The following is a 25,209-nucleotide window of genomic DNA, read 5'->3' as shown; positions in this document are numbered from 1 at the left end:
ACGATATACAATTTTAATATTTTTTTTTACTGATTTCATGCACATTTGTGTTTGCATTCGACTTTTTTCTTAAAAATATTTAAACTAGGTTTTTCGTCACATGCAGGCATAAACATTTTATAATTACTTATTAATACATAAATTACAAAATAAAAACTATAATAATAAATTATTATTTATGTTTTCATTTAAAACTTTTTACGTATTATAAATTTTTTTGAAATTTATTTTATACACTATATCTAATCTATTAAAAGGGAAGTACAATTTGTACTTAACCCTAAGTTTTCCTCAATATTTACCTATTTATGCCACTTTTATCAAACACAGAGTTTTGATTTTAATTTGTACCAAAAGATCCAAAACCCACGATTCTCTTATTAATAAACCATTGCTAAATCATTTCTTCTCTTATTAATAAACAATCACTAAACCACTTCGTCGCTTATTAATAAAACATTACTAAACCACTTCATCCTTGGTTATCTACATATCGTATTATCTAATTAATAAAATACAATGTTTAGCCTTTTACTAAACCATTCAATTACAAACCATTACTAAACCAAACATTGTATTAATTTGTGATATTACCTTCCTTCCTCTCCGTCTACATCACATCCCAAGGTTGTTAACACTTTAGGTTTTCATCAGTTTGGAGAACCAAACCATCAAATTAGATAGATACAAACCCATGTAATTGATTAATAAAACTTAACAGTATGATTATTTAAATCATATTTTATATCATGATTTACAAAAGTCAAACAATCTAATCTATTAAAAGGGAAGTACAATTTGTACTTAACCCTAAGTTTTCCTCAATATTTACCTATTTATGCCACTTTTATCAAACACAGAGTTTTGATTTTAATTTGTACCAAAAGATCCAAAACCCACGATTCTCTTATTAATAAACCATTGCTAAATCATTTCTTCTCTTATTAATAAACAATCACTAAACCACTTCGTCGCTTATTAATAAAACATTACTAAACCACTTCATCCTTGGTTATCTACATATCGTATTATCTAATTAATAAAATACAATGTTTAGCCTTTTACTAAACCATTCAATTACAAACCATTACTAAACCAAACATTGTATTAATTTGTGATATTACCTTCCTTCCTCTCCGTCTACATCACATCCCAAGGTTGTTAACACTTTAGGTTTTCATCAGTTTGGAGAACCAAACCATCAAATTAGATAGATACAAACCCATGTAATTGATTAATAAAACTTAACAGTATGATTATTTAAATCATATTTTATATCATGATTTACAAAAGTCAAACAATACGATTAAACCAGCAGCATGTATTTGGTTCAAAATCAAAACTTATCATTTATTAACTTCCTAAAATAATTCACCTTCCAAAATTTATTCCTATATTTTAGCAAATCATCATAACCCGTTTGATACCAAATCAAAAACGTTACTAGCACAATTTTTTTTGGGTTTTTAATCTTGCAATTCACGCATAAAATCATGTCATTTAAAGCGTATACTAGCGTGCAGGTTTTTGATTTAACTTTTATATAAATGGATATTTGTTTTGTATAAATAGTAGTATATATATTTTTAACTTTTGTTTGTTTTAAATAATTGTTTTAAGTTGCATTTCTAAACATAATAATAGTTTATATTGAGTAATTTTACTTTTCTCTTAAATTGTCAACTATATCACACATATTTTTGTCATATGTATTCCATTATTATAACTGAAGTACAAATAAAACTAACATTATTTTCAACAGATTTATCACATATTTTATTCCTTTATTTTCATTCATCTTAACTATTTTATTAATTACTATTTTCCAAATAATTTGACACGATTTATTATATAATTACAAGACAGAACTTTACTATTTTAATTATTTTATTATATCTCTTATATTATTTTCTCACATTTCTTAACTACTTTATTTATTTTACGTGTTAACTATAATAATTCTAAATTTTTGGATAAATAAACTTGTATATATTTACATAGTTAATTAAGTATTGGTATTCATGTGTACGTTCTGTTAAAGATCACTTCTTTTGGATATCGAGCTTTTTGGGTTTTAAAATTATATTCCGCTCGATATTATAAATTTTTGGGTGGAGTTAAAGTCGGGGTTTTCTAAGTCCGGATGAGTTCGGTTATGATGTGTAAAAACCTAAAACTAAACAAAAAAAACTTATGTATTTAAAAATGCTATTAAACAATTTATAAAAAATAAAATAAAAAACAACACCCGCACGTGCGGGTCAAGCTCTACATTTGGCTGGAAAAGCTTTTGATCTATATCTGTCCGGATCATTATCTCATATAATATATCTTGACTCCCAAGTTCCCAACTTGATTTTCAATTTCTTAGGTGGCATCTAAAACCGAGTCAAACAAAAATGCATGCAAAACGCCATCCTATATGAATGCGTTCAAACGATAATGAGCATCGAAGAAAATGGTGGTTTACGTGTCCTTGCAATCAATATCTTGGGAAAATTCTTGTCCAACCGAGATAATAACATCAGGTTTTTATCGACTGTACTAGTATCTGAGTTTTCTGTACCCTTGTCTCTGTTATTTTATTATTCGTCGACATTAGTCTTCCAGCTCTTCGTTTACTCTAATGCCATCAGAAGTTGTTCATTCATATGTCTAGTTTTCAGTGATTTTTTATTTGTCTACTTCAAGGAGTAGGGGTGTTAAAAGATAAAAGAAACCAAACCTGACATGTTTTGATAGTTGTGTATAAATGGGACAATTGTATGTTGAAAACAAGTGATAACACACTTCATCTGATGCCTTTCCCAGCTCTCCATTGACTATCTTCCACAAAAAATAAAATAAACCTAAGCTTTGCTTTCTCATATACGTAGCATTAAATATGCTGACGAGAGCCTTAACCGTTGATTCCAAAGCGGTTCAGAGACACAGAGCTACAATACTGGAGTGTGTTAAGGTACTTAATGTGGTGTTACAGTTGCCATTTTGGTGTATCTTACTGAAATACCAGGGTTTTTTTTTACTGGTTACGGAATGCTATTTATTCCTCAGAACTAAAGCATGCTACCCAGCTTGGTATCACAGTAGAATGACTGTATCTTGTTTTTCTTTTTAACATTTAACCATCCAATTCTGTTTAAATGGCCTGAGATTTTATTAAGTGGAATATGTTCTTTGATATCTTCTGGTTTAGGATTCAGATGCTTCAATTCAGAGAAGGGCACTTGAACTTATTTACCTTTTGGTGAATGTGAATAACGTGAAGCCACTAGCAAAGGAGCTAATAGAATATTTGGAAGTAAGAGAACAAGATTTTAAGGGTGTTCTTACTGCAAAGATATGTTCCATTGAGAGAAGTAAGTTGTACGACATTTGAATAATGAGATTTCATAATTCTAAAAGTTAGCAACTGAACATTGTTTGTAACATAGATTTGATTATGCTCTATTAAAAGTAATCCATAAATTTTATTAGAATGCTAGCCTGGATGAATGGTGTCTATCAGACGTGATTAGTTATATGTGTGCTAACTTTTGGTGTTTCCTTGCTGACTAGGTTTGCTCCTGAGAAAATCTGGTACATTGATCAAATGCTAAAGGTTCTATCTGAGGTATATTTTTGACTCATGTAGTGAAGCTACATTTTCCATCAATTTATTGGCACCAATGGTCATGTAGATTTCTTTAATTGATGTTTCTTTACATGTTTATGAAAATAAGTTGATCTTAATTTTGAGATTTCTAATCTTGATTATGTCATAACAGGCTGGTAATTATGTGAAAGATGATGTATGGCACGCGCTGATTGTTGTTATAACAAATGCTCCTGATCTTCATGGGTACACTGTCAGGGCTTTGTACAGAGCATTACATACATATTCTGAACGGCATTCTTGTTTTTGTCAGACATTTCCCAATTTGATCTTGTAATTTAAGAGTAAGACGGTGATTATGATGTTTGGGCAGGAAACCCTTATGCGGGTTGCAATATGGTGCATATGACAATATGCTGATCTCTTGGTTAACAATAATGGAATGCTTGTACTAGAAGAACCAATTACGGTGAGTACCATCATCCGGCGGTTTTTGTTGTGACTTGTGACTGGTACTGCAGGTGGAAGTTATGCGTTCCTCACATCCTCAAAAATGTTAACTCTTGTATTGTTGATTTTCTGCGCTAGCTCGTTCTTCTGCTTTTTTTTTTTAAAGTGAAAAAATGGTTTAAGTTGTTATATACTCTACATATTAAGGGATACTTATTCCTTAATATTTAGATGGGGTTTTTGCCAAAACTAACCCACAGCTTGATTTTAACTCCAAACCTGTATCAAAACTTGAATCAAATGCAAAACTAATCTAAAAACCTTGTGAAATTACAGCTCAGCCCCTTGTGACCAAACAAGAAAACATAAGATATTTTTCAAATAAAGTCCTAGTAAGTCGTCTGAGTCGTCTGAGATGTTGGAAGTTGTCTGGACAACTTCAAAGTAAGTCTTCTGGTGTAGCTGATCTTAAAAATAATTTACAATTTTTTTAAAAAATATTTTGATAAGCGAAAAATTAAAATCATGTAATTATAAACAATTTTAAGTGATATAAATTAAAATATAACAAAATTGAATTGTTTTCAACATAGATGAGTGTAGGTAGTGAATCATGGTATTCTTTGGTCTAGGGTTTGGGAACATATGTTATAGTATTGTATTTATTCTTAGGGTTTTAGATTTTGGAAAGCTTGAATGTTTTTTTGAAAAATTAATTTTTTACTTATACGTATTTATTTTTGTGTATAGTAAACACTTTTGAAGTTTAATTTGATTTTATGAAGTGTTTAGTTAGTTAATTAAGTTTAGGGGTTATGTTTAGGGTCTAGACGACTTACATTTCAGTCGTTTGGTGAAGAAATTAAAACAGACGACTTACATGTAAGTCGTCCAAATATTCCCGCCTAAAATTTTTAAAAAAATTATTTTTCCGCTTAAATAATTTAAACCAGACGACTTACTTATAAGTCACCTGGGAAGTCTTCTATTTTAGTTTCCCGCTAAAAATATTTTAGTTTCCCGCTAAAAATATTCTAGTAAGTCGTCTGAATCAAAAATATTTAACCTAATTAGATTTTTTGTCTCTCTATATAAAGAAAAATTTACACATTCTCTCTCCTCCTCTCCAATGGCTGCAACAAAAATGTAATGTTCATCATTCTAAAACTCTTCAACCTCTCTCTAATCTCTTTGACTTGAAAACACCAAACTTTATATGAATTTTTCATTTTTGTCTCATGTATTTCCTACTAATCTATCTCTTTTGCAGGTTTTTAATCAGTTGATACTCATCTTCCACTAATTTAAAGGTAGATCTATTAATTTTAGATATGTATTTTTTTTTTGTTCTATAATGGTAGATTTATCTAATCTTCCACTCATTTTCTCTGTTTTTAAGTCATTTGAACGTTTTTGGATATGCAGGTTTTTAAGATCTGGATTTGATATGCAGGTTTTTCAGATCTGGAAGACTTCTGAGACTACTTACATGTTAGTCGTCTAAAATATAATGCACTAGACGACTTCCTGGAAGTCGTATGGACTTCCTGGAAGTCGTCTGGACTTCCTGGAAGTCATCTGGACTTCATGGAAGTCTTCTGACGAAGTCTCCCTTTCATAATAGATCTGAGTGTTTTGGTAAGTTTTTATGTCTGATTTTTCTTCATTTGGTAACTTCTTGTTGTATAAAGTTCTTACTTTTTTTTTCAAACTAAAACTCTCCAAACCCACTCTAATCTCGTTGACTTCAAAACATCAAACTTTATATGAATTTTTCAGTTTTGTCTCATGTCTTTCTTACTAATCTATCTTTTTTGCAGGTTTTTAATCAAATGGTACTCATGTTCTACTCATTTAAAGGTAGATCTATTAATTTTATATATGTATTTTTGTGTGTTCTATAAAGATAGATTTATCTAATCTTCCACTCAGTTTTTTCTGTTTTTAAGTCATTTGAATGTTTTTGGATATGGAGGTTTTTCAGATTTGGAAGACTTCTCGGACGACTTACCTGTTAGTCGTCTAAAATATAATGCACTAGACGACTTCCAGGAAGTCTTCCAGACTACTTCCATTTCAGTCGTCTGGACTTCCTGAAAGTCGTCTGGACTTCCTGGAAGTCGTCTGGACTTCCTGGAAGTCGTCTGGACTTCCTGGAAGTCGTATGGACTTTCTGAAAGTCGTCTGGACTTCCTAGAAGTCGTATAAACTTCCTATAAGTCGTCTGGACTTCCTGGAAGTCTTCTGACAAAGTCTTCTTCCATATCTAAGTGGAGTCCAAGCTTGTCTTTGTAGAAGAATGATCTATAATAGTTTTGTTTGTGGTATGTTTTGTGAATTGCATGTCTACTATTTTAGTTGTGACTTTTTTTGTAAAATCAGTAATAATGTTTCCAAAGATGTAATACATGTGCTAACAATGTGTTTACACATTTACAAATCAATGAAATAATAGATTTCAGTAGTCTTTTTCTTATCTTTGGATCTCTCATATGCAATAATAAACTCCAATGGCCTTTTTCTCATCTTAAGAAACAAGAATGTTGGTAGCTTCATATTGATACAACATTTTAAGAAGCATTTTAACCATTCTTCCAACTCGTAACAATAATCATTATTAGTGTCTATAACAATAATACTTAAGAGATGGAAACAAACAATAGTAACTAATCAAGGCATATCATTTTTTTTTTTTGAAAAACTTAGTCAAATTTAGTAAAACTAAGGGAGAGAACATATTTTGTAAATATGAGTTTTACATATCTTGAAGTTACTTATCACTCTTAAAAATACAAGTTATTCAAAAACTAGCGTAGAAGACTTTAAAACTAGCGGAGAAGTCTTCTCGGATTAGTTGAAAACTTTAATTAACGTGAATGTTGGTAACCTCATAAATATCACCAATTAAGTTATAAATTTCATTCAGTAGCCCAAATATTCATTAAGAAATATGAATTAACAAGAAAATGTTAAAAAGTCTTTATAGTTTTAGAGAAAATGCAAGTTTATTAAACATTGACACATACGACATCCACGAAAGTCATCTAGTAGACTTCCAAAGAAGTCGTCCATTTAGGTCGACGCGGACTACTTCAATCTAAGTATTCCAGACGACTAAAATATAAATCGTCTGGTCAACACAGAGGTTATTTTTGCAATTGACTTTGAAATCTGTTATTTGAGACGACTGAAAAATATGTCGTCCACTTTTGTTTGGTTAAAAAAAACTCCGAAAAAGCTAGACGACTTACATTTCAGTCGTCATAGGTTAGTTTTGCATTTGACTAGATTATTTCAGAATTTTGACTTTCTTGGACGACTTACATTTCAGTCCTCTCGTGAAAATTAAAATATCAATATTTTTTAAAACTAGACGAGTTACAATTAAGTCGTCATAGGTTAGTTTTGCAATTGGAAAAAAAACTTCAATATTTAATTATACATAGACGCAAGTGGGGTAAATTAAAGGCTGAACAAATATCTGTAAATTTTGATTCGATTCGTTATCCGTTTTGATTCGAACCGAAAAATCCGGATAGCCATAACTCTACGAAACAAAACAAATATTAATATCCAATATCCATAAAAAATGAATCAAATCACAAATACTAATATTTTTAGTAAAGAATATTCGATCCGATCTATTATATGCATAGATATACAAATATTTAAAGAATTATCTATATAAGTTATATAAATAGTTTCTTTTATATAAGGTTTGCACTATTTTTATTTACAAAATTTATTATATTAATTATTAGAATTTTAAAAAGAAAATAACATTTTATTTTTGTAATTAAATATTATTATTTTATATTTTTTGGATTTTTTTTTAAAATATTTATTTTTACGGATCGAATCGGATATCCGGTCAAAACCTAATATTTTTTAGATATCCAAAACACCGAATATCCCAATAGTTTTGAATTAAATCGGATCAAATAATTAATTATTCGGACGAAGCAGATCGATCATCACGAATACCTACCTGTAAAATCCAGATATTCGATTGAGTAAAGACAAAAATGAAATGAAAATGAAATTTACACCCAAAAAAAAAGACAAAATGAAATAAAAAACGTATGGATAGTATTTTTTTTGTCGGTGTTGGATAGTAATAGTACTAGTATTAAATATTAAATAAGCAGTATGTTTGTCAATGTGACTTTTCTTTTCGTATCCACACATTTTTCGATCGATTAATCTTATATATTAAAATAGAAGTCACAACCTTATTTCATGTGTGATTTTTTTAGTTGGACCATCTCCTAAAAAAGAGTCATATTTAATTTCCTTATTATTTATTTATTAATGTTATCTAAATGCTCTTATAAATTGTCACTACAAAAATCGTGTATTGTGTGTTTCACTATATAGAAAATAAACTAACTATAGAGTCTCAATTTCTATGACCATTAACGATAACTATTTTCTTATAAACTTGTTATGAATCAAATTTCATGTGTCTTTGGTATTACAGGTGATTGATGATTCCATTCTAATTTGTGTTCTTTCTTTGAACAAACTTCTATGAACTTAAACAATCATACTCAATACTCACGAAAACAATAAATTTGCTAACAGTGTTTTTTTTTTTCTTCTGAATTTCTATGAACATGAATAACCATACTCCAGAACACAGCAAACTCGCTAGACGTGTTTTTTTCTGCATAATCTCTACTCAAGTCATATTTCATTTAAAAATAAATTATTTCAAATGTGGCAGTGTTAACAACGAATAAACTTTTTATGTTGTTAGTCTTAAACATGAACACTGTTCTTTTTGTAAATAAGATTATTATTTTTTAAATCAAACACAATTTACTCTTGGAGAAGATGAAGTGGTGCACTATTGACGTAAATATTAAAATCAGATATAAAATATCACACAATTTAATAAAACATATAATTCAAATCTACCGCAAATATCGTTATACATATATTCCCTAAAATGTTGTTAAATTACAACATATATATACCATGATTTATTCTATTAATATATGGGAATATTCTTTTTAACTATATCAACTGTTGAATATTATTTACAAATTGAGCTAAATACATGAACATGATCGTAAAATATCTTTTTAATAAATTGAATACAAATATGAATATACTTTTTACATACATGCCAATAATAGTCTACTATTTATTAGTCATATGTATTCAAAATCCGGCTAGCTATAAACCAAGAATATCAAAAATTGGTCTTTACTCTTTAGTTATTTGTGTACCGGTTAGCACTCCATTTAGTAAATATTCACATGTTATTATGAATACAGAGATACATTCAGTAAATAATACATAAAATTAAATGAGATTTGAGAACACATATATTTATTGAACTATTTAAATATATCATACAAATGATCTAATATATCAAAACTGCAATACAAATGAACCAATTCTGCATAAATCACATATGTTTTTATTCAAATGAAAACCACAACTAAATGTTTTAAAAACCACCAAGATCCAAGATCAATCATCTCTTAATTTTGAATATATATATATATATATATATATATATATATATATATATATATTAAAATATATGCACGTGATGATCCTATCATTTAAAATGATCACATAAATTTTAGTTCTCAATTTTTAAAACAAAAAAATATCCACAAAGATTGCATTCTAAAAACACAAAGATATAGCAAATCTTAAGCTGTGAAAATGAAGTTTTTATTAGAATATATATATTAATAATAAACATATTAAATGGTATGCTTTAAACAAATACACATTAAAAGTGTCATTTTGACATTTTTCACACCCATTAAGAAAGTGATTAAAATGTATTTAAGTTGTTACAAATTACACATATTTGACCAATAGTATTTGAGATAAATATAATTATTTATAAAATTAATGCAGTTTTTAATTAATTTTAAATTGGAAGTAAGTATAATTTGTATTGAAATTCTAAAGTGACGCTTTTGTGTAACAAAAAAAAATGTTAGAATGACCCTTACTACGAAATAGAGGGAATAACTTCGTTTTATATATATCAAAATCTGGTATCATACAATAATACGATTTACAAACAATTAGGAAATAATAACAATAATAAATTTTGAAATATAAAAATTGAAAAGAACATCGGGTTGTGCGGGTGAAGATCTAGTAATAATTAAAAATACACTTGCTTGACTCGCAACGACTCATTCATAGTCTCCTTCCATATTATCAATTTTCTCTTTCTTCTTCCGGTCCCTTTTTTTTTTTTTTTATCAAACTTCTTCCGGTCTCTCTTAGTTTTCTTCTTGAAACTTTTCTCTAGTCAAATATTTTGTCTTGAAATGGCTCCTCCCAACGAGAACGATGATGCTCTCAAGCTTCCAGTTTTAGACACATCTTCATCATCTCGTACTAGGCCTTTCACTTTCAGGTCACGTAATGTTTCCCTCCCAAACACATCTTCCACCAGTGAGGGATTAGACAGCTCGACCGTTGTTTTACGCTACACAGATCCGCATCGAACCCAGAGACCACCTCCATCAGTGCAAATGAATGGCCCTCTTTTCTCTACTAGCAGTCCTGAGCCTCTCATTCTTTTTCCTCCCCCTTCTACTGGTGGTTCTTCTGATCCTGTTGGTGTCTCCTCCTCTCAGCCTGAGAGGTATCCTTCTTTTGCTGCTCTCGAGCATGACAACTCAGACGACAATTCCGTCTTAAACCCACATCTCTTGAGATCTGAAAAATTTGGGGTGTGTAATGATCCTTACTGTACCACTTGCCCTTCTTACTACAACCGCAAAGCTGACCAAGTCCCCACTTCCAGAGTTCCTGCCATTTTTTATTCTATGGTATGTTGTACTGATTTATTTACTTCACAGTCACAAAACTGCTTAAGGATCAAGTAAGTACTGTTGCCGAAACACAAATTGTTTCTTTTCTTTTGCTAGTTCCATAGTGCTTTGTATGAGGATGCTAAAGCCCGGGCGAGGCGATTTGCTACATCTGTTAATAGACACTTACCTGGAATCATGAATCCCCACTCCATATTCATTCAGAGCTGGACTAGATTGTTTTCCCTTTCATGCTTGTTGTCTATTTTCTTAGACCCCCTCTTTGTCTTCCTCACATTAGTCAAACAAGTATGAAATATCTCTCTTTTGCTTCTCATGTTTTGTATTCTTGCGCTTGACCACCACTTTCTTTCATACTGCAGAACTACAAATGCATTGTAATCGACTGGCCGATGGCTAAAGCATTTATAATTGTTAGAAGTGTAACGGATGCTTTATTCTCTGTAAACATTCTGCTTCAGGTGTGTTTCTTTTTACTTACATTATGTTATAAAAGAATTGCAAGCTTTTAATTCTTCTTCTTTGTAATTTGTATTTCAGTTCCGATTGGCCTATGTATCTCCTGAGTCTATGGTTGTTGGTGTTACCTGGTTGGTTGATCATCCAGTAAAAATTGCTCGCCATTACTTCCAAGGAAATTTTTTCCTAGACTTGTTCATAGTGATGCCACTTCCACAGGTACCATAATGTTAAATCGACACCAGTTTTTAAATCAACCTAACTATAATATGTTCATTTATCGTTGATCTATCCATTGTCTTCTCTTTTGGTTACAGATATTGATATCATGGATAACACCAGCATGGTTAGGCGGATCTTGGGAAAATAATGCATATAGCCTTTTACAGGCTGCAGTTCTTTTACAATACACTCTTAAGTTATATAGGCTTCTTCCTCTTCTTGCCGGAAAAACACCCATTGGGTTCATACTTGAATCATCTTCTAAATTTGCTATTAATTTTCTCACCTTCATGCTTGCTGGTCATGTTGTTGGCTCTTGCTGGTATCTTTTTGGTCTGCAGGTATGGAAAAAGTTCAGAAACTTGTATCATTCACTTTAAATTAATTAACATCCTTTCTGTTTATTAAATTACTTTTCTTGTCCTCACCAACAGAAGACGTATATATTTCTTCTGGTTTGTTGATTCTGTTGTTGCCCTGATTTCCTTTTTTTCTTTTGTTTTTCGTTTGTCTCTTGCAGAGAGTTAATCAATGCCTTCGAGATGCTTGCGGTAATACTGATCGTGCATGCAGAGAACTTATAGACTGTGGTCGTGGAAGTAGTGATGTAGTATTAGCTGCATTGAAATATAATACGAGTGCCAGTGCTTGTTTTCAAGAGAATGGTTTTCCTTATGGAATCTATTTGAAGGCTGTCAATCTCACCAATCAATCTAGTCTGATCACAATTCACAAGATACATTTACTCTCTTTTTTGGGGTTTTCAGGTAACTGGGTTTATTCAAGTTTTTCATAGCAGATTTTATTGCAAAACTGTCCAGCTAGATTGCATAGCTAAAGTTCTCATCAGAGCCATACTTCTTTAGAGGTTAAATTTGAAACAATATATAATTTTCACAATTTTTTTTTGGAAAAGGTCAATCTAAACTATTTCAAAATTCAAAAACCATAAAATTAATAACTTTAAAAGTTATTTTTTATATTTATGTGTAAATCATAATAATATAAAATGTTACCTGGTTATTAAAAAAATATATATATATAAAAGGTTACCTAATATTTTAGTTAATAATATAAAATTTACCTAAAATTTTAAAATAAAATTTCTCTTTTTTGTTTTTTTGGCTAATTTTGTATCCTATAATATTTTTTATATAATATGCAATATGTTTTTTGAAATTGAAAGCTAACCTTATTAGAATGTTTTATGGGTTTGATATCAAGTCCGCTCTGGTTGGTATATGTGGAAGTCTGACTCTGGCCTATTGTCAATTGTCAATTGTTTACTATTCTCCGAAGCAAATCAGCACGCTTGCTGGAAACCAAGTCCCAAGTTACTTTATTTGGGAGGTCTTATTTACAATGGGCATTATCGGACTGGGACTTTTGCTTTTCGCATTTCTTATCGGTAATATGCAGAACTTCCTACAGACTCTTGGCCAAAGGTAATTAACTCCCATCGTTGTACAAAAGAAGATATGTCAAGACATGGTGGATGCTCTCTAAATTACAAAGTACTCAGTTGAGTCTGTTTGCCCACCTTAGGAATTTGGAAATGACGCTAAGACAGCGAGATGCAGAGCAATGGATGAGCCATAGACGGTTTCCAGAGGGGATAAGAAAGTATGTGGACTATGCCTCTTAAACTTTGCCTCTAAAGTTGAATTCTGAAGAATTATGTCGTCCCAGTCTGTATAATGTCACTAAACATAAAGCTAACTAAATAGTTTTTTCTATATTTTCAGGAGGGTGCTAGAGGTTGAGCGGTTCCACTGGGCTGCTAGAAGAGGAGTTGACGAAGAATTACTCTTTAATAATATGCCTGATGACCTTCAAAGAGATATAAGACGACATCTCTTCAAATTTCTCAATAAGGTAAACATAAGAGTAGGCATGGGTGTTTCGGCTGGTTCGGTTAGGATTGAGAATTTTGGGTATTGGATAGTTCGGATAGGGCCCTATTTTCAGGATCCATTATTTTCAGTTCAGATCGGTTTGAATTGTTTGGTTTCAGATCGGTCCTGGTATTTATTTTAATCCAAATAATAACTAGAAAATTTTCAAATACCAAACAGTCTAGGCTCGGTACAGTTAGGTTATTTCATGTAAATTATCGTATAATTCGAATGATTTAGATAAAAATCTCGGATAGTTCCGATTTTGGGATAAAAATATCTGGATAGTTTCAGATAGTTTTGAGTAGTTTGGATAATTTAATTTTTCAAATACATTCAGATCTTTTTAATATATTTTAAATAATATAACTATATATATGGATACCCATTAGATTTTTTGTTCAGTTCGGATATTTAAATATAGGAAAAATTCGAATATTTGAAAGTTTTGGTCCGATTCCGGTTTTAGTTATCTCGGATTAGGTTTAGTTCAATTCGATTCTTTGGATTCGGGTATAATGCCTAGGCCTACATCACACTCCATCTCCCCATTGTTCTTACTCCCTCACTATTCACTCACTCTCGCTCTTACTCTCACTCACAACCTCACAACCTCTCACCCACCCACCCAGTCTCACTCACTCTCTCTCACACAGGTAGATTATTGAAAATGTTAATGGGTCTGCAGGTAAGGATATTTACGCTGATGGATGAATCAATCTTAAATGCCATCCGTGAGAGGCTAAAACATATAACTTACATATCGAGTAGCGTGGTCTTTTCCGCTGGAGATGTAATTGAGAAAATTGTATTCATAGTAAGAGGTGAGATGGAGAGCATTGGAAAAGACGGTTCAGTTATATCTTTGTCAGAGGGAGACGTTTTTGGTGAAGAACTTCTTTCTTGGTGCCTGGAACGAGCAGCTTCAAACACCGGTACATCCTTTGTGTACTTTATGTGCTCATAACTCTCAATGTTTTGTGATAAAATCTGAAAACATGGACTAAACCACAATATAACATTGCATCTGGGTACTTAGAGCAAGTCCATTGGTTAGAACCCATAATGGGTTCTAATGAATAATTTAATAGTTGATTTTGTGATTTGAGAAGTTTAGAACCCTTGTTAGTGTTATTAATTTTTTCATGGTCCAATGGGAGAACCTCTCTTTGAGGTTCTTAAAAATTTTTTAACAAACTGATTCCATTTGATCAAAACAAGTCATACATCAACTAGCATAAGGTTTTAATGATTACTTTCACTTATTACATATCATATTGTTGTTCTCTCTACATACTACTTACCACAAGATCATTGTTACCTGTGGGCTCAATGCTCTGAGACTCGTCTCTTTCATCCGCCATTGTGGTAACCATGCGAGTCAAAAACACTTTGATGATTGAAGTCCTCTTCTTGTAGCATATCTGCACATTCATCACATCATCTCCCTCGAGGAGTTTCCATCAAGCATCCTAAAGAGAGTGTTCTTCACATTATCGAACATGTCAAAGAGTTCCCATCAAGTAAGAACCTACTTCAATTTACCAAAGGACAAGAATGTTTGGAGAATCTAAAGCAAGTGAGAGGGATTTGAGATAAAGTACCTTGACGTTCTGCTCACCACCATCAACAGCGATCTTATCTGGTTGTAAAGCCTACAACCTCATGTCTGCACATCGATTATACTACTATGAGAACAAGTCTCAATCTTTTTCCTTCACAGCAACAATAAGAAGAAGCTATATGCCACTGGAAATGATCTACTTCAAATTAATCTGTACACCAATCTAAGATTCGTATCAATAACAAAGTAAGCATCTTTAAGGGTACCCCCAATACAAATAATCCCACCCACAACAAAAAAAAAATTGAACTTTCCATGAGAATCCAAAAGATTTACCTTCACTTGGCGTGTCGTTGTGTAAGAGAGCTTGCATACGAAGCCCTCCGTGGCTTGATCCGTTGCTGATTCTCAGATTGTGGATTCACGGATTACAGGACCAACACGAAGACTGGGGCAAATTAGAGAGGTGTGATGATGTTGAGAGAGCTTCCATGGTCATTAGATTCGACGGAGAGGATAATGAAAGATTTTATTAGCTTGAAGAGTTACCAATCTTTCACTGTTGAAATAAAGTAGAGCTTATTGGAATCGACATAGAAGATGGAGAGATCGAGCTTGGAGGAGGAATAGAAAAAATGGGATTTCGAAGGAGAGAGAGAGAGACATAAATGAGCCGTCAAATAAGAATGTGACACGTTAGGGTTCCTAACAATCCTAAAAATCCCAGTTTAAACACGGGTTCTGTGTTTTATTTTCCTTTTTCATTTATTTTTTTTCTCTTTTGTTTGGAACCTCCATTTAAGAAGCGCCGATGGAGGTGGTCTTAATATGCTTTGAAATTTTCAGATGGGACTAGGATATGGATTAAACGAAAGGGATTGTTAAGCTACAGATCTGTTAGGTGTGTGACAAATGTGGATGTGTTTTCCCTCAGTGTAGCAGATCTTGATGACGTCACGAGATTGTTCTCGAGATTCCTAGGGAGTTGTAAAGTGCAAGGAGCCATAAGGTACGAATCTCCATATTGGAGGCTACGAGCTGCTATGGAGATTCAAGTGGCTTGGAGATACAGAAGGAGACGGCTTAAAAGATTGTACTGTTCAGTCTAGTCATCGGTTTTAGATTATTGTCTTCATTCTCGATGGATATTTGATGATATATGCTTGGTGGTTGTCATATAACTATATGAGTTTTTTTTGGTTCACCTTCTAAAGACCTAAGGTGAATATATATGTTCACCATTAAAGTAATTATCAGTAAGAAACTGCCAAGTAATATTCTATTTATAAAAGAGAAAGTAAAAATAATAAAAATAGTATTAATTGTAAAAAAAAAATTGACATTGTAAAACTCTCACTACAAGAAAACATCAATTTTACAACTACAACAATAGTTACAAGGTAGTTGCAAATATCGAAAATGTAACTATTTTGTAACTACTAAATGTAGTTAAAAAAACCTCGTCGCAGAAAATGTTTAGTTGCAAATTAGTTGCAAAAAAAAGCAACTATTTTAACTGCGGTGAAACTACGGTGAAACTATTTAATCGGTGGTAAATTAGCAACTATTTTAACTAATAGTTGTAGTTGCACAAAATTTTATACCACTTTTTCTGTTACGCTTTAGTATCAAAAAATAGTTGCTAATTAGTCTCAATTCTAATTTGGTTATAAGTTAGTTGCTAATATTAGTGACTACAATATTATAAACCTTAAATCCAAAACACTTTTTCTCTAGCAAAAATTGCTTCTCAACACTTGATTCCATAGGTTCTAGACAATCTTAGGAATTGTTTTGCAGGTTGAAGATGAAGTCCCTAAACTTCACCACCTATGTCAAGAACCAATTTGGTAAAGACATAAAGTCACTTCAATGTGATAACGGTGGTGAGTTCGATAACAAACAGTTTCATGATTTCTTCGCTTCAAAGGGCATAACCTTTCGTTTTTCATGTCCCTACTCTTCTCAACAAAACGGAAAATCTGAGACGATGATACGCACAATTAATAATGCAATGCGTAGCTTACTCTTTCAAGCTCATCTACCATCAACTTTTTGGGTAGAATCTCTTCATACGGTTGTCCATATCCTCAACCTCTTACCCTCAAAGGCCATTCAAAACAGGAGCCCTTTCTCTGTTCTTTTTAACAAACCGGTATCATACTCACACTTAAAAGTATTTGGTTGCTTATGTTACCCAAACATCAACCACACTCATCTTCCTAAACCCTCACCAAGATCCTCTAAATGTGTTTTCTTTGGCTATCCTCACGATCATCGAGGATACATGTGTTATGATCTCGACACCAGACGGATCATCATCTCACGAAATGTGAACTTTGATGAAACAAGCTTTCTTTATGAAAAATCTCAACAGAACAAACCTATCTCCTATGACTTCTTGTTACATGAAACCGAGCCTTCTCCTATCTTCAAACAAATACTTCAGACTTCATCTACACAAACTCTTCCGGTTGTAGAGTCTCCACAACAGGGGGCGCCAACTCAAGTTGCTCCAGTAGCAACAGAGGAACCTAGGCACGCTATGTCAACAAGATCAAGACATGGCATCTCCAAACCCAAAAAGATTTTCTCACTTCTTACTCAAACTCAATCACCTTTACCAAAAAGCTATCTTCAAGCTCTAGATGATCCAAATTGGAATCCATCCATGAATGTCGAGTATGATGCTATTATTAAAAGTGATACTTATGATTTGGTGCCAAGGCCTCCAAACACTAACATAGTGCGATCAATGTGGCTTCATAAGCACAAGTATGATGCTAATGGTGTTTTCAGGAAACATAAATCGAGACTGGTAGCTAATGGAAAATCCCAGGAGCATGGCATAGACTACGGCGAAACGTTCAGCCATGTCGTCAAGCCAGCCACCATACGCACGCTGCTACACCTAGCTCTTGCCAATAACTGGGATGTACATCAACTTGATGTGCAAAACACATTTCTCCATGGCACACTCGATGAACCTGTCTTCATGTTTCAGCCACATGGGTTTGTTAATCAATCAAAACCAAATCATGTATGCAAGCTTAAGCAATCTATCTATGGCCTTAAACAAGCCCCAAGGGTTTGGAATGCTCGCTTTGTGAATTTTATTACTAATGCTGGTTTTGAGCAAAGCAAAATGGATACAAGCTTGTTTATATACAGATCTGATTCTATACGTCGACGACATCATTATCACAGCCTCGACGACAACTCTAAAGGAAACGATCATTAAGCTACTGAAGTCAGAGTTTCCTATGTCAAATTCAGGCATCATCCATTCTTTCCTTGGCATCTCAACTACATTCAACGACAAAGGGTTATTTCTAAATCAGTCCAAGTACGCTGAGGACATCATTGCACGAGCTGGAATGTCCGAGTGCAAACCATGCGCTACACCGGTGGATTTGAAATCAAAAATCTCGGAAGATGAAGGCAAACCACTCCAAAATCCGACTGAATATCGAAGCTTGGCCGGGGCTCTACAATACCTGAAATTCACTAGACAAGACATATCCTATGCGGTGCAACAACTCTGCCTCTTCATGCACGATCCACGCGAAGGCCATCTCCTTGCTCTCAAACGCGTTATCCGCTATATACAAGGTACCAAAGAGCTCGGTCTACAGCTTCTAAGACAACAGAAATTGACGCTAACGGCTTTACCTGATGCTGATTGGGGTGGATGTCCAACAAAAAGATGCTCCACTTCCGGTTACTGTCTCTATCTTGGCAACAACCTGGTCTCATGGTCAGAAAAACGCCAGCCCACTGTTTCAGGAACAAGCGCGGAGGCTGAGTACAAAGTCGTGGCGAATGCGGTAGCTGAAGCTTGCTGGCTACGAAACCTCCTCCTCGAGATGGGCAATCCACTTCAACAAGCTACATTGGTATACTGTGACAATGTTAGTGCGGTATACTTCTCAACGAATCCGGTACAGCATCAACGTACAAAGCACATTGAGATAGACATCCATTTCGTACGGGAAAAAAAGTAAAAATGGGTGAAGTTAGAGTAATGCACATACCTGCTACTCTCCAGTACGCTGACATCTTCACAAAGGGCCTACCAACGACCTTGTTTACAGACTTCAGATCCAGTCTTGGCGTGATCAAACCCACGCTCCAACTGCGGGAGCACTACAAGAAAACAAGTAGTTCCCGACTGCAGAATCAGAAGCGAAACAGTCGCAAATGACGTTTTGTGACTGAATAGCGACTACTAAGCATGGTCGTCAATCAACGCGTCAGTAGTTATATTGGTCGTAAATCAGTCGCTATATTACGACTGTTCTACGACACATTTACAACTAAACAATTCAGTCGGCATATAGTCGTCTAATAGTCATAATGTGTTACGACTACACTCTGATTGCTTCACGTCCAATATAGGACTATTTTTAGTCAATTACTTAGTTTATCAGCAGTTGTTAATCAGTCGGTTATTAGGAGTCATCAATTAGTCGGAGCATGAAGTCGTAGTGTAGTCGTTAAATTTGCGACCGTTTAACGACTAATTGTTTAGTCCGAGTGTAGTCACTGATGTAGTCCCAATGCAACGTTAATTTTGCAACCATTTAGCGACTACCTGTTTAGTCTGAGTGTAGTCACAGTTGTTGTCGCAGTTCAGTCGCTAATGTTGCGACTACTTCGCGACTACATGTTTTTATCAGTCGCGGTTTAGTCGTAAAATGTTGTAATTTTATCCAACTGAATTACGACTCTTCATTTTGTTTCTTTGAATTTGCCATTCCGATTTTAGGTGCTTTCTGGTTTGTAATGCTAATAAATCTATGCTATCGAGCATTGTAAAATTAAAAAGCAGTGGTTAATATTGAAACTGAAAATGTTAAAGCTCCAAAAGTTTGAAACAAGCAACTAAACAAAAGAACTTACAAAAGTCATAAGTTTCTAGGTAAATAAACAGGAAAGCATGATCAGGTGCTGGAATTAGCAGCTACAAACTCATTATATAATGGATTAGTTGCAGCTAGAAACTTCCCCACTATAGAGAACTCCTTGATCTGCTTTGATTGCTCTGCAATACAAGCACCTTGCTCTTCAATAACAGCAGCATTTGCTGCATTAGAAGCAGCCTGCTCTTCTATTTTGTGGTGAGCATCTTCAAGAAGCTTATTCATGTCGAGGAATGCAGATGAAGATAATTCACTGAACGTCCGTTTCCCATTGACGAGAGTTTGCTGGAGGCTTCCAATGCCATAGTGCTGTCCTCTTTCATTTGTGAAAGTTGACTACAAAAACAAATCAAATTGTTACTACAAAGCAGAAGAAAAGAGTATCAAGTATAAAGAACAAACAAAAAAAATAAAAGAAACAGCTTACCAAAAGGAATATCTTATTATCCTCCTCTATGGAGAGCTGTGGATCATTGGAAGCACTGTCTGAAGTCTGTGAGTTTTCAGCCTCAAGGGCAGTCAACTTGGCTTCTTTGTTCTTCTTATACATCTCTGCAACCTTCTCTGCTTTCAAATCGACAAAGGTCCCATCCTTTCTTGTATGTGTCTCCATGAAAACTTCACCAAGAGTAACTGGTCTGCCCAATTTCTCAACCTAAAAAGGATAAAAAAAAGAAGTAAAGGTTAAATGCCACAAATACAAGTTTAACTTGTATGATTGGAGGGAGAAAGGACTTACCATTTCATGTTCGATTTGTTCGAAAGACTTCTGGCCGGAGTTGTGCTTGTGTGGACCAAGTCCGTTCCGGTCAGACAACCGAGAGTCCGATGCTGTCTGACTCTTTTTTTCCGCTTCGGGAGTGTCCCAATACGCAGTCATTTGTTCCCACAGTTCACCGTGGATCCAGGGTGGTCGCACTCGTGACCTCCTACGAACGCTAACCATGTTCTTCATACGTCGCTGACATACCGCCTCAAACTTCTCCTGAACAATACCAGTGTGTATTTGATCCCAAGTGTGAGTTTTCTACAAAAAAAAAACAGAGAAGGTTGATGTTAAAAATCAATTTAAACAAAAACTGATATTAAATATAGAAGATAAAACTTAACTGCAAATTCTACAAATATCGTCTCTCTTTTGTTCTGAGGCACAACACTCCAACTGTAATAAGCTTCATCAAACTTTTTTGTAAAAGTCTTTGTGATCTTCCGGGTCAGTTTCCCTTTGTCACGACCAAACCTCAAAACACAGAAGCAAAATAATGAATATGTTCGAGTGAAACACAAGTAATTATTCAGTGACAAAGCCAACCAAAGCAAGCCAAAGTCAATTAAAGAACCAGTGACTAGCGAAAATGCAAGTAAATAACATCAACAATCACTCCAAACACAGAAACCAGTGACTTGTCAAGCCTCAAGTATATAGCATCAACAATCACTCCAAATATTTATCTTACAGTAGCAAAGCCTCAATTAAAGAATCAGTGACTAACGAAAATGCAAGTAATTAATATTACAGTAGCAAAGCCTCAAGTAAGTAACATCAACAATCACTCCAAATATTCACAAATTGACAAGTCGAGTTCTTTAAAAATATATATAACACTCAAAACACATAAACAAAAATAGTTACCATGTTGTTCCAGGCTCAAAGGCTGGAGAAAGGATTGGTATGTCAGTGCCCCAGTTTGGCTGGGATAGCAGTTGGTTGAGTAAACGAGTCTGCTCATCAGAGAGCGTCGGTTCCACAGCTTCTGGACTTTCTGTACTCGCAGAGTCTTGAGACTGAGACCTGCTGGGCGAACGTCGTGTCGCTGACGTTTCGGACCGTCGAGATTGTGACGGTGGAGATGGTTGATGAAGAGGCGGTGGAGATGGTTGATGAAGAGGCCCTGAAGCAGCTTGAGTTTGGGCCTCTGAGTCTTGGAAGAGCTGCCTCGGAGGTGGGTAGTCACTCACGCCTGGTGGAGATCGGCGGTTGGGGACAGGAGGAGCTGTCGTCTTAGGAACGAAATGGTACTGCGAGGGAAGGGGAGATTTTTTTGAAACTTTCTGCTTCTTTTTTGATGACATCGTTTCAAAGAGAGATGAGAGATTAGGGTTCTTTAGGTCTCAAAAGAGAGATGAGGCGTTTCTGGAATTCAGCGATTAGGAATTGGACATAGTGAGATTCGAGAGAGGGTGAGAGATTAGGGTTCTATGGTTTCGGTGGAATCGAAAGAGAGTGAGATTCGAGGGAGGGTGAGAGATTAGGGTTCTATGGTTTCGGTGGAATCGAAAGAGAGTGAGATTCGAGGGAGGGTGATAGATTAGGGTTCTTTCTAATCGAAAGAGAGTGAGATGCGGTTGTCTGAGTGTATTAGGCTTAGGTTGGTTTTGTTTTGGTTTTGGGTCTAAAAATTGGGCTTAGCGGGATTTGATTAATTGGTTAGGCGGGAGTTAGGAAAATTTTTCAATTGGGTTTACACTTTACCGGGGGACTTAGAAAAATTCAGGGGGAAAAGTCGGGTTTAGGGTAAAGGGTGTAGCAATTTTTTTTCCTTTGCTTATAAAAATTTAGGGTTTAAAATTTTATTTTTCTTTGCTTATAACAATTTAGGGTCTAGCAAATTTTTTTTTGATCAATGGATATAGCAATTTAGGATATAACACTTAACAATATAAAAACACATTATTAGGAAGTAAACAACACATTATTTAAAAGTAAAGAACATAAGTTTAGGGATATGACTTAATAAGTTATGGTAAAACATTTTAGGATGGTGTTTCTCCATCTTCACATTCATCATCAGAAGAAGTCGAGGATAGATTACACTGGAATTCATCCTCCGGTTCTGCATCTTCGACATCAATATCAAGATTAATCGGTTCTCCTTGAGCATGTAACAAATGGTCGACTGGTATATCTTCAATTGTAGTCATCAATACAGCATCATCATTGTCTTGTTGTAACACTGCCGGTTCGCTGTCTTCGTATTCTCCTGAAATGATTCCCCTCGGATTCACTTTTAAAACATTGTACCACAACTGCTTTGGTTTCTTTACGTACGGATACGGGATATAACAAACTTGATGTGCTTGAGATGCTGTTATCATATAATAAAAATTTAATAATACATATTTATTTATATTAATTAATATGTATAAATAATACGTACGTACCTAGAATAAATGGTTCGTATTTATAGTATTTCCTCAATGAAAGAACGTCCACGATGCCACCATTGCTCCGCCGAGTGCCTCTACCAATCATAGGATCATACCACTTACACTTAAAAAATGTAATTTTCAAATTCACTGCCCCCTCATACTCAATTTGAATGATATCAGTTAAGATCCCATAGTAATCAGCTTCATCTGATGCATTTGTCGACCGACCTACATGTGTAAATATATCAGGTACTCCGCTGACACAGTATACAGGAACTTCACCTTCATCAAATCGTGTAAACCTGCACAAATTAATGGACCACATTACATTGAAGTAAGAACACGAGTATACAAGAAAAAAGGAATCTGCAGGATAATGAAGGTCTTTAACTTGATTTTGTTTGTATATGATCAGCAAAGTAGTGCTCAGAAAAGTAAGCAATCTCCTCATTGATATATGATTCAACAATCGATCCAGCAACAAATCTTTTGTTCTTTGCTTTTGCTTTCAACTTTTTGAAATTCCTTTCAAAGATATACATCAACCTATAATTGACAGGTCCTCCTAATTCAGCTTCATAGGGGAGGTGTATAGGGAGATGTTTCATCACGTCAAAAAATGATGGTGGAAAGATCTTCTCTAAATTGCAGATGATCAAAATAATGTTTTTTTTTAGAATTTGGAGACGATCTTTCTGCAAAGTTCTCGAGCAAAGGTCACGAAAAAACAATCCACCACCTACAAAATTAGGGATATTCTTCAAATCACATATCAAGTTGTATCATTAAATATAAAAAAAATATAACAAAAAATTAGCACCTGATAATGCAAGATGGACGTTTTTGTCTAGAAGTTCTGAAAAGATAAATGGAAGTAGCCGCTCCATAAAAACATGGCAGTCGTGACTCTTCATGCCAGAGAACTTGTTGTTCTCCATATCAACACAATTAGCTAAGTCTGAAGCATAACCGTCGGGAAATTTAACTGCGAGTTTCACACATTCCAAAAAACTTTTTTTCCCGGCTTCGTCCAATGTGTAGGGAGGAAATGGAGCTTGACCATCATCATCAACATGTAAGTGTGGCCGATCACAAAACTCTGATATATCCAATCTTGACTGGATTGTGTCTTTCGACTTACCCTTCACATTCATAAGAGTATTCATGATGTTGTTGAAAAAATTCTTCTCGATATGCATCACATCAAGATTATGACGGAGAATTAGATCCCTCCAGTATGGTAACTCCCAAAATATGCTTTCCGTGTGCCAATTATGGTACTTTCCATATCCAGGCTTCTTCTTTTCATGACCGTTTCCACCGCAAACAGACGTTTTAGGAGGATTGACACCATTTAACCGCTCTGAATAAACTTGCTCACCAGTCAAAGAATCTGGTGGAACTTCATTTACCGCATTTTTTCCCTTCAAGAAGTCTTTTCTATTCTTCCTCAGTGGATGATTACGAGGAAGAAATCTTCGGTGACAATCAAACCAACACGTCTTACTTCCCTTAGGCAGATAAAAAGACTTAGTATCTTCCATGAAATTGGACATGCTAATTTACCATGGGTCGTCCATCCGGAAAGCATGCCGTCCGCCGGATAGTCGCTTATCATCCACAGAAGCACGGCTTAAGTTGAAATTTTGATTCAAGGACACATCATATGCTTCAACTCCAGTTGACCATAGTTCTTTTTACTCCGCAATAAGAGGTTTGAGGAAGATATCAAGACTAGCTCGTGGATGATTTGGCCCGAAATTTAGAATTGTAAGAAACAGGTACTCTGTTTTCATGCACATACCGGGGGGCAGATTATACGGAGTCAAGATTATAGGCCACAACGAATGATTATGAGACATTCCAAATGGATTGAATCCATCAGTACATAATCCAAGATAAACATTACGCGGTTCTTCGGCAAACCGGGGATGTATTTCTTGAAAGTTTTTCCACTCCGCCGCATCAGATGGATGACACATTTCTCCCTCTTTTGCTTGGTGCTCATCATGCCATCTCATTGCCGCTGCAGTCTTCTTGCTCTGATACATTCTCTTTAACCTATCAGCTATAGGGAGATACCACATACGGCTATATGGGACTTTGGTTCTACGGCGTTTGTCCCACCTTTCAG

At 34.4% G+C, this 25,209-nt stretch overlaps 1 protein-coding gene, 1 long non-coding RNA gene and 1 pseudogene across 3 annotated transcripts; 1 reads left to right on the top strand and 2 right to left on the bottom strand.

Moving 5' to 3' along the window:
* Positions 1 to 9,744: 9,744 nt before the first annotated feature.
* LOC125575895 lies at positions 9,745 to 16,207 on the top strand (annotated as a pseudogene).
* LOC125575896 lies at positions 14,310 to 15,842 on the bottom strand. 2 transcript variants are annotated; one of them, XR_007314438.1, is made up of 2 exons: positions 15,340 to 15,842; positions 14,310 to 15,214 (listed from the first exon to the last, which is right to left on the bottom strand). It is a non-coding gene; the product is annotated as an uncharacterized LOC125575896 (long non-coding RNA). The 2 variants fall into 2 exon arrangements; XR_007314437.1 differs by having other exon boundaries at positions 14,310 to 15,108.
* A 3,496-nt stretch (positions 16,208 to 19,703) lies between the features above and the next one.
* LOC125575893 lies at positions 19,704 to 22,271 on the bottom strand. Its single transcript, XM_048735097.1, has 5 exons — positions 21,559 to 22,271; positions 21,036 to 21,165; positions 20,665 to 20,952; positions 20,353 to 20,580; positions 19,704 to 20,261 (listed from the first exon to the last, which is right to left on the bottom strand). The coding sequence occupies exons 1-5, from the start codon at positions 21,996 to 21,998 to the stop codon at positions 19,947 to 19,949; spliced, it is 1,401 nt and encodes a 466-aa protein (XP_048591054.1). The 5' UTR covers positions 21,999 to 22,271; the 3' UTR covers positions 19,704 to 19,946.
* Between the last annotated feature and the right edge of the window lie 2,938 nt (positions 22,272 to 25,209).

Source organism: Brassica napus, chromosome A1 (assembly GCF_020379485.1).
Source record: "Brassica napus cultivar Da-Ae chromosome A1, Da-Ae, whole genome shotgun sequence".
NCBI classification, from domain to species: domain Eukaryota; kingdom Viridiplantae; phylum Streptophyta; class Magnoliopsida; order Brassicales; family Brassicaceae; genus Brassica; species Brassica napus.
This window is presented reverse-complemented; position numbering and strand designations above follow the sequence as displayed.

Coding starts and splice junctions, on each gene's coding strand:
- LOC125575893 (XM_048735097.1), bottom strand. CDS start 21,998: ATGTCATCAAAAAAGAAGCAGAAAGTTTCAAAAAAATCTCCCCTTCCC. Junction 21,166..21,558: donor TTTGAGCCTGGAACAACATG/GTAACTATTTTT, acceptor CTGTGTTTTGAG/GTTTGGTCGTGACAAAGGGA. Junction 20,953..21,035: donor CGATATTTGTAGAATTTGCA/GTTAAGTTTTAT, acceptor TTTTTTTTGTAG/AAAACTCACACTTGGGATCA.